The 10,469-nt window shown below is 40.3% G+C and overlaps 1 protein-coding gene across 1 annotated transcript in view; it reads left to right on the forward strand.

The window, feature by feature from the left end:
- The window catches only part of pole (polymerase (DNA directed), epsilon), a 125,261-nt gene extending 115,002 nt beyond the window's left edge, over positions 1-10,259 (forward strand). The window contains exons 45-49 of the mRNA XM_068005940.1: positions 78-271; positions 2,530-2,730; positions 5,826-5,951; positions 7,392-7,481; positions 7,849-10,259. Coding sequence (XP_067862041.1) covers positions 78-271; positions 2,530-2,730; positions 5,826-5,951; positions 7,392-7,481; positions 7,849-7,962 — 725 coding nt within the window. The 3' untranslated portion in view covers positions 7,963-10,259. The remainder of the gene's footprint in view (positions 1-77; positions 272-2,529; positions 2,731-5,825; positions 5,952-7,391; positions 7,482-7,848) is intronic.
- The last annotated feature ends 210 nt before the right edge of the window (positions 10,260-10,469 follow it).

Genomic DNA, 10,469 nt, shown 5'->3' on the forward strand with positions numbered 1-10,469 from the left:
GTAAAGCACTTTAGGATGTCCCAAGGTCGTGAAAGGTGTGATATAAATGCAAGTCTTTTCTTTCTTTAATTTTGCAGGAATGATCACCTTCTCTCAGGAATACGTGTCTAATGAGCTCACACAAAACTTCTTCACCATCACTCAGAAGATTCAGAAGAAGGTGAGCAGCACTAGACACTCCACGGAACCCTCTGAAATGTTCCCAGTTCTGCCAGGTTCCTATCTTCCGTTCAACAACCCAGGACTGGAATTCATCAAATCAGTCTGTAAGGTGAGGCAAATGGAGCGGCACGCTTACCTAGAGCAGCATAATAGCATTGAGGACTTACTGTTTTGGAATGCTTGCAGTGTTCTCATTCAGTGATCCTGGTTGAAATGTTAAAATCCAGTTGTTGTGGGGAGGGGGAAAGTGTAATGTAATAACACTGCACATTCACTTCTGAGACCCAGGTTCAAATTCAGTCAACTGCAAAGGAAGAAGGGTTTTTATTCTCTGGGTGGAGGGGGCAGATTCCCGGTGCAATGTTACAACACTCCTTTCAGAAGCGAAAAGAAGGTAAGCTTTCTTGATTACAACAGTGACAACAACTTGCATTTATAAAGCGCCTTTAATAGCATAAGAAATAGGAGCAGGAGTAGGCCATTGGGCCCCTCGAGCCTGCTCTGCCATTCAATAAGATCATGGCTGATCTTCTACCTCAACTCCACTTTCCCACCCTATACCCATATCCCTTAGTGTCCAAATATCCATCGATCTCAGTCTTGAATATACTCAACGACTGAGCATCCACAGCCCTCTGGGGTAGAGAATTCCAAAAATTCACAGCCCTCTGAGTGAAGAAATTTCTCATCTCAGTCCTAAATGGCCAACCCCTTATCTTGAGACTGTGACCCCTAGTTCTAGACTTTCCAGCCAGGGGAAATATCCTCTCAGCATCTACCCTGTCAAGCCCTCTAAGCATTTTATACGTTTCAACGGGATCACTTCTCGTTCTTCTAAACTCCAGAGAATATAGGCCCATTCTACTCAATCTCTCCCAATAGGACAATCTTCTCATTCCAGGAATCCCAAGTTGCTTCACAGGAACGTTACCAAACAAAATTTGACACCGAACCACATAAGGAGATATTAGGTCAGGTGGAGGTAGGTATTAAGGAGTGCCTTAAAGGATGACCGAGGCGGAGAGATTTTGGGGAGGAAATTCCAGAGCTTAGGGCCTAGGCGGCTGAAGGCACAGCCACCAATGGTAGAGCGAAAGAGGCAAGAATTAGAGGAGTGCAGAAGTCTCGGCGAGTTGTAGGGCTAGAGGAGGTTAGAGATAGGGAGGGATTTGAAAACAAGGATGAGAATTTTAAAATCGAGGCGTTACTGGATTAGTTCTATATTTGATGGGTTTGGTCAATCTCTGTTCCTAGGAGATACCACTGAGGAACACACATTTTTCCATCGATCAAAAGTTGGCACAAATTAATGTTTTAATAGGGTTGTCTTAGTTTGGTTTTTATAATGGTATTATTTTTGTTTGGGAATAACTTAGTAATGTGAAATCCTACTTCAAGCCAGAATTGCCAGTTTGAATATTCTGCTATTTTGTCATAGTTGCTAGATAGGACACATGGGAAGAAGGTGGAAGCTAGGAAAATTAATTTATTTATTTTTTAATTTGAAAGATCTCACTGTTGTCACAGAATGAAAAGCTTCAATACAAGTTTTGAACTTAATCACCCACCCTCGGTCCCACTTATATAAAAAAGGATCAAACTTGCATTTATATCACGCCTTTCACGACCTCAGGACATCCCAAAGGGTTTCAAAGCCAATGAAGTACATTTGAAGTGTAGTCACTGTTGTAACATAGGGAAACGCAGTAGCCAATTTGCACACCCAAGGTCCCACAAACAGCAATGAGATAAATGACCAGATAATCTACTTTATTGGTGTTGGTTGAGAAATAAATGTTGGCCATGACACCTGGAGAACTCCCCTATTCTTCAAATAGTTCTATGGTATCTTGTACATTCATCTGAGAGGACAGACGGGGCCTCAGTTTAACATCTCATCTGAAAGATAGCACCTCTGACAATGTCGCACTCAATCAGTACTGCACTGAGGTGTCAACCTCAGTTATGTGCTCAAGTCTCTGGAGGGGAACTTGAACCCATAACCTGACTCAGCAGTGAGAATGCTACCACTGTGCCACAGCTGATACTTATTGATCAGTGACTGAGATTTCAGTACAAATTTTATTTTTAACATTTTATTAATATAATATTGTTTGGGCTTAACATGCCTTGTTGGAGAAGCTTCACTCTGTGTCTAGCCCTGCTATTCATGACCGAGGGGTGCATGATATCACTGGGCACAAAAAAATAAAAAATATACTATTCCCTTGCATTACCAGGCTTCACTTTTATAGCGCAAAGTTTGCACAAAAATTATTGCTCTTCTGTATATAAAAAAATCCTGTTACTGTTAAATGTACATTATACAAACACCACTCTGGCAATGCATTCTTGTCTTCAAAATAGGTCTTGTCTCTGGATTCGAACATAACTAATCAAGTTAACAAGTTGAAGCGGGATCTTCTACGTCTAATTGACGTAGGTGAATTCTCTGAGGAAGCCCAGTTTAAAGACCCTTGCCAGTCCTACATTCTACCTGAGATTATCTGCAGGAACTGTAACTTCTGTCGAGACCTGGACCTTTGCAAGGACCCTTCCATCTTACAGGTAGATATGGAGGGATTCATCAGTTTTGACACTGTTGTGTTTTAGCAAGCAGGTAGCTGAAAGTCTGATCTTGACCTATCCAGTTGTGAGTGTTGGAGGAAATGGGTTATTCACTTTTCAGACATTTCTGAACTGTCATTGTGTGTAATGTAGTACGCTAACATTGTATTATCAGAAGTAAAGAATCATCTTTATTAGACATATTTTATTGAAAAGCTGTTTTTAGATGGAATATCTGTGCTCATTACTTGTAAAACAAATATATGGAAAAGTCATCCGGTCGCTATCGGTGTTGATGAAATTTATCGAATCATACAGCACAGAAGGAACCCATTCAGCCATCGTGTATCATGGAATCATACAGCACAGAAGGAGGCCATTTGGCCCATTGTGTCTTCGTCTTTGGAAGAGCTATCCAGTTAGTTCTACACCCCTGCTCCTTCCCCCATAGCCCTGCAATTTTTTCCCCTTCATGTATTTATCCAATTCCTTTTTGAAAGTTACTATTGAATCTGCTTCCATCACCCTGTCGGGCAGTGCATTCCAGATCATAACTCGCTGCGTAAAAAAATGTTTCCTCATGTCGCCTCTGGCTCTTTTGCCGATCACCTCAAATCTGTGTCCCCTGGTTACTGAGCCTTCTGCCACTCTAAACAGTTTCTCCTTATTTACTCTATCACAACCCTTCATAATTTTGAACACCTCTTTTAAATCTCCCCTTAACATTCTCTGCTCTAAGAAAAACAATCCTGGCTTTTCCAATCTCTCCATATAACTGAAGTCCCTCATCCCTTGTATCATTCTGGTAAAGCTCCTCTTCACCCTCTCCAACGCCTTGACATCCTTCCTAAACTGTGGTGCCCAGAATTGGGCACAATACTCTAGCAGTCTTCACTTGTGATTTATAACAGTTTTGCATAACTTCCTTGCTTTTGCCTTTGTTTATAAAGCCAAGGATTCTGTGTGATTTTTTTTTTTAACAGCTTTATCAACTTGTCCTGCCACCTGTCAAAGGTGTATTTACTACTCCCATTCTATCAGCATACTTTCAATCATCAGCAAAGTGATGAAAGGAGTCATCAACAGTGCTATCAAATGGCACTTATCAATAACCTGCTCACTGATGCTCAGTTTGGGTTCCATCAGGATCACTCAGCTCCAGACCTCATTACAGCCTTGGTCTAAATATGGATAAAAGAGCTAAATTCCAGAGGTGAAGTGAGCTTGGCAATCAAGGCGTTATTTGATAGAGTATGGCATCAAGGAGCCCTTGTAAAACTTAAGTCAGCGGGGATCAGGGAGAAAACTCTCCGCTGGCTGGAGTCATACCTAACATAAAGGAAGATGGTTGTGGTTGTTGAAGGCCAATGATTGCAGTCCCAGGACATCGCTGCAGGAGTTCCTCAGGGTAGCGTCCTAGGCCCAACCATCTTCAGCTGCTTCATCAATGATCTTCCCTCCATCATAAGATCAGAAATGGGGCTGTTTGCTGATGATTGCACAGTGTTCAGCTCCATTTGCAATTCCTCAGATAATGAAGCAGTCCATGCCCACATGCAGCAAGACCTGGACAACATCCAGGCTTGGGCTGATGTGTGGCACGAGTGTTACTTGCCACTTAAGTACCAGGTAATGACCATCTCCAAAAAGAGAATATCTAACCCACCTGCCCATGACGTTCAGTGGCATTATCACTGTCAAATTCCTCACCATCAACATCCTGGGGTCACCATTGACCAGCCACATAAATGCCATGGCTACTAGAGCAGGTCTGCAACAAGTGGCTCACCATCTGACTCCCCAAAGCCTTTCCACCACCTACAAGGCATAAATCAGGAATGTGATGGGATACTCTTCACTTTCCTGGATGGGTGCAGCTGCAACAACACTTGAAGCTCGGCGCCATACAGGACAAACCAGTTTGCTTGATTGGCAGCCCACCCACCATCTTAAACATCCACCGTGGCTGCAGTGTGTGCTATCTACAGGATGCACTGTCGCAACTTGCCATGGCTTCTTCGACAGCGTATCCCAAACCCACAACCTCTACCACCTGGAAGGACAAGGGCAGCAGGCGCCTGGGTATACCATCACCTCCGCGTTACCCTCCAATTCACACACCATCCTGACTTCAATAAAAATTGCCGTTCCTTCGTCATCAATGGGTCAAAATCCTGTAACTCCCTACCTAACAGCACTGGAAGTACCTTCACCACAAGGACTGCAGCGGTTCAAGGCGGCTCACCATCACCTTCTCGAGGGCAGCTAGTGATGGCCAATAAATACTGGCCATCGCTAGCAACACCCATAATCCCAATAATGAATTTTTTAGAAAAAGAAATTGTTTCGGTAGTAAAGTGTAACAGCTAAAGTTGCTGCACAAGGCAGTATAACATGTTTCTATACCTGCAGCTTTGTTCAAAATATGGGTATGGCTTAAATATAAATAAGTTTTCATGATTGAAACCCTATCTCTGAGTTTACTTGTGCAACTATATAAGCACATACACATTAATAAAAAAAAAATTCTTCAATTTTTGTTTTGTTCCCTCCATTTCCAAGTCTCCCTGTGCGAAACATGCTCCCAGGCCTTTGGCTCTGTGGACAGCAGAATACGGTGAATTATTTTTTTTCTTGTGATGAGCTACCTAGTTTTGATATCAAGAACTTGCCCCAGGAAATCACGAGCACAAACCCACCCTGTGGTGGTGTATCGGAGCACCACCCACATTCAGCGGCCCAGTGCTCTTTAATATTCAACAGAGTTACTCTGCTAGCAACAGACTTTTGACACGGACCTCCTATTCGGGCATCTTGTCACAGACCAATATGCTGGCACTTTTGCACACTTTTTTTTCTCAATTTTTAAATTTAGAAAACTGAAGATACAACTTCTCATTTTAAATACTTTGAAGTTTCCATCTTGCTTCCATGCTTCTGTTTAAAATTGAAATTTCAATTTTCTTTTGGCAATGCTTTGTGAAGTGTAATCACCTGCTATATGGATTTAGCTGCTTAGCTTTTGTTACTTGTCTTTTAGGGGCTAATGCTTGAAGATTACAGATGGCGCTTCTAACTCTCTTTCTTTTTGACAGGACGGCACAGTGTTTCCAAAGTGGTGTTGTACTAATTGCCAGACTGAATATGACTCGGATTCCATAGAAATGGCACTGGTAGAAGCGCTGAAGAAGAAAATGATGGCCTATACACTCCAGGATTTGGTACATTAACACATGCTAATACTTTAAGCAGGACATGACTGAGCCATAGATACATCCCCTTATTTTAGTTGTACCGCATATGGGATTCACACCCACTTTACTAAGGAATGTTTGGTGTAGTGTTGCTAATTTGTGACTAGATATCACTAACATATTTTGTAAATAATTATTCCTTCATTTTGACAGTGCACAATATTCCTGAATAATATACCTGGGAATCTGAATAGAAAAGTAGTGCCAGAATCCTCGATCTAACAGTGATTTTAGCACTATAGAACCAGCTTAGTTTGCAGGGGTTGGGAAACATTTTTAAGCAATTCTGCACAGAAGAGAGATGGAATATTTAAAGCATTCAGAATTAGAAATTGCATCTTCATTTTTTTAACTTTAAAAATGGAGTAAAAAATATGTGCCACAGTGCCAAAATAGAGGTTTGTACCCTGATGCCCAAATAGGAAGAAAGGGACACCAAATTGGGCCAGTCAAATTTCTGTTAAGAGCAAACTTAACTCTTTTTAATATTAAAGAGCAGCGGGTTCTTTGAACTGCTTCCAACACTTGAATGTCTCACTTGTGTCTTGGTGAGCAGAAGTGGACAAAGTACAGAGTGTGATCTGACCTGAGCATTATACAGTTGATCATAACGTCCTCTGATCTTGTATTCTACTAGTTTGGCTATGTAGTTCAACATTCTACTGGCTTTATCAATTGCTGCTCTGCATTGATTAGTCAATTTGACAGTCAGTATATCCAAAGTCTTTTTTAACACCATCCTTCACCGTTTCAACATCATTCCTAGAATATGTTTGTGGCCTTTTTTCTTTGTTCAGTACTTTACATTTGTCTGTATTAAATTTCATCTGCCATTGTCCTGCCCACTGGCAAATTTTGTCCAACTCATTCTGTAATTTAAGCTGATTCCACTGCGCCCCCCCCCCCCCCCCCCCCCCCCCGCCTCCCAAAGTTTGGTATCATTTGAAAATTTGGTCGCTTTACTTGGGTTTCTGAGTCCAGGTCATGGATATAAATTAGAAGCAGCAGTGGTCCCAACACCAATCTTTGGGGTATCCCACTCAGCACTACCCTGCCACTCTCTATCATCCCAGCTGTCTTGTAATTTGGCCCTGTAACCTGTCCACTGGAAGGTACATCACAGAACTTTCAGGTCTGTGTCTTCCAGATTTAGTTGGTACAATTTCTTAGTGTGGGGGGGGGGGGGGGGGGGGAACTGTGTTTATTGTAGGATTCACTTGGAAACCTGTGTGTTTTCATTTCTATTGATCTAGGCACTTAACACTTTTGCATTGAACTTTGTGTGTTATTTTATTGCAGTTGTTAATCTGTGTAAACTAAACGATTACTTACTCTTCTCTTCCCTGTTAGTATGCTAAGTAAGAACAACTGTTGGACAAGATTTAATTTCCTTTTTTGTTTCTCTAGATTTGTTCAAAATGTAAAGGCATCAAAGAAGCCAACATGCCTATCTACTGTAGTTGTGCCCGGAACTTCGATTTGACCATTTCTGTGAAGGTATGTTTCATTCCATACCAACATATTCTAGTGCATTTGGATAAAAACTGTACATCACTAAGGTCAGAAGTTTTACCTGTTTTTTGTTGAAAATAGTAAAGTTTCTTTCCTGTTGTTACTTGTCTGCTACACTTTTTTTTTCTCAAGAATTTTCAGGGAAGTCTGAGAATAACTAGAAATTGTATTGAGAATCTTCAGACTTTTCATTTAGCATCTATGGTCCCTTCTTCCCTATTGCCACCAACCCCACCCCACTGGGCTGGATTTCCAACTGCATCACAGTCCCTCTTTTATGTTGTGTTTATATTTTAAGCAAAATACAAGACTAACCTAATACATGCATTTCTTTTTGTGCATATGTATATAGGGATTTATGGAGCAAATTCAGGTATTCAGGAATATTGCCCGACACTACAGCATGCCCTTCCTGTTGGAGACTGTTGATTGGATGTTTAGGATGAACACACACTTGAGACCATGAAGACAAATGAATAACAAGATGAACGAACATGTATACTACTTGAATGAAATTGTGGACATCGCTGTTTGTAGGTGCATACAGAGTTAACCCTTTCTACATTGAAGGACTGTTTAAATCTGTCTCTCTGATCCCAGCAGTCGCCGCACAATTCCAGCATTCCTCTATTCTAGTGGGTGGCAAGGTCTGGGATGGTACAGTTCAAGCACAGCAAGTTCTTCCTAGTGACAAAGTTACCCTCTCTATGGCACTGTTGGATGGTTAAACAGGTTTCTTGAAAGAATGAGCATCATCAACTCTAAATGCAACCAGCTTTGTTCTATCCTGGATACTAGTAAATTAACTTACTGACTTTGTTCAATAACTTGCAATTCAGATCAGTGCTACTACACATAGGTAGACATCAGGACAGGGAGGGATTACAATATAGTATTGTAATATGTTCAAAAAGTTTAAGTATCATAAATTGTTCAGATTAAGCTCAAGCAATTTAGAAGCTTCACTTGAAGCTTAGAATTAAGTTCTAGTCTTGAACTTTGTCCCTGGCATACATTGTATCTAATTTATACAGTATGTAGAATGTTATGGAGGCCTTTTGTGGAAATACTGAGTTTGTAGCCATTTTGGGGGAATTTCAAAGAGTTTTGAACAACATTCACCGAAGGTATTCCTCCTTTCCAAACTGTTTAATGCAGGTTTATAAAAAGATCATGGAGGAGCTGATGGGGAAATTTCCAAACAGTGTAGGTTATAACTACCCCGTGCGTGCCCTTGTGTTAGTTGTAAATATTATATGTACTGAGTATCATCAGCTGATTTTTATCTCTAAACCTTGACTTGTATGCAAGAAATCAAGAGGAAACTGTTACGGTAAATGCAAACATCAGCTAAACCCCTGAAAAATGTCAGCATCAATGGGATTATGCAGTATTCTAATTAGTAATCTTGTAGATTTAAATTGTACTGTAAAATGACATTCTAGCTCTGGAATTCAACCTGTGAAAGCATATTCACAAATGTATTTTTCACCTCAAAGCCATGAAATCATAGAATTTTTTTTAAATTCAAAAGAATGTATAAATAAAATGGAATCAATTAGTATACAATAGGTTAGGATGTGCTAATGGTTTCATGTAACCAGACTAAATTAGACCATGTATCTACACCAGCTTAGGTTAACAAACAAATTGGTGCTTGGTCAGATTTTGTCAGGTGTGTTTATATTTCACTGCTGTTTGTGCAGCATAATTATTTAATTAATCAATATGGAAGCTGTTGGCTCTGTCTGTATAACTTCAACCTATGTAGTGGTCTTTACTATTTTCTAACATTGTTTCTTTTAAAATTAGATCCAAAATTTTAATGCGTTGAGTAAGCACTAATGGCCCACTCCTCCAATCTTGCATGACATGAGCTGGAGAACCATTTTAAACATGAGGCTAAAGTAAGGAAAAATGATGTGGCAGCAATTTTTTTTAAAAAGTTGGCTGATTACCAATGATGTAGGCTAGCATAGGCCTGTGTATCTACATCTCTAGCCTTTGTCATATTCAACTGAAGATGATGGGAAGAAAGAATAGGTGGGGGAATTGGGTTACAGTTGTACTGGAAAGAAAAATTATTTTATGGCCCACTCCCTAATGTTTGGGCAGAATTTTTTGTTTTTGTCCTAACTTTCAAATGTATAACTGTATGATTACTGGAAGCTTTGTGCAGTCACTAATGAGGAAAGTATGTGATGAGTACCCCACTGGGCAGGAGGAGGATAATTAATCCTTGTTACTGGCAGAATTTGCTGCTTTGACTGGGTTGGCGTTCCAACCTGACTGAGCAGAGTTTGTCTTCACTCATTTGTAAGTCAACCACATCTATCATTATCTTTTTAATTCATGTTCTGGTTTCAAATCAACCAATTTGCAATTTAACCTGATATATTTTACTTGGCTATGAGTGTTTGGGGCAGGATAATCCCTACAGAGGGGCTTGAAGGAAAAGGGTTCCTCTTCTTCACTGAGGCTTATTGAGGGTTTTATTTCTTCTTGATACGTAAGTGTTTTTGAACTGTTCCTATTTTTGTTTTGAATACTTGATGCCAGAATCTCTGCAGAGAGCTAATTGGCTAGAATTATAAATTAAACTAATTTTGCTTTGGTAGTTTTGTTTAAGGTTATTCACTGTAAAAAGTGCTGCCGTTGAACAATCAAGAGCAAAGACAGTTTTTTTTTACCACTGTAATTGAACTTTGTGGAGAAATTGTTTGAATATTTTTCAATGTTTTACAGTGCATTACAAATAAAATATTGACGGTACTTTGGGACTTTCGGGTTGGTTTGTGTTTAACCTGTGTACCAATGAGCAGCGGTACACAGCGGCAAAGCAGCAATTCGATAACATTTGTGACTGCCCATGCTCCTACACATGGTCCTTAAGTCATCGGGGAAAGGATATACAGTCCCAATGGAGCTCTGATGTCAACTGAAATTTCTGAGGGAGCTGCTGACTGGCAGAGA

This window comes from Heptranchias perlo, chromosome 25 (assembly GCF_035084215.1).
Source record: "Heptranchias perlo isolate sHepPer1 chromosome 25, sHepPer1.hap1, whole genome shotgun sequence".
NCBI classification, from domain to species: Eukaryota; Metazoa; Chordata; class Chondrichthyes; order Hexanchiformes; family Hexanchidae; genus Heptranchias; species Heptranchias perlo.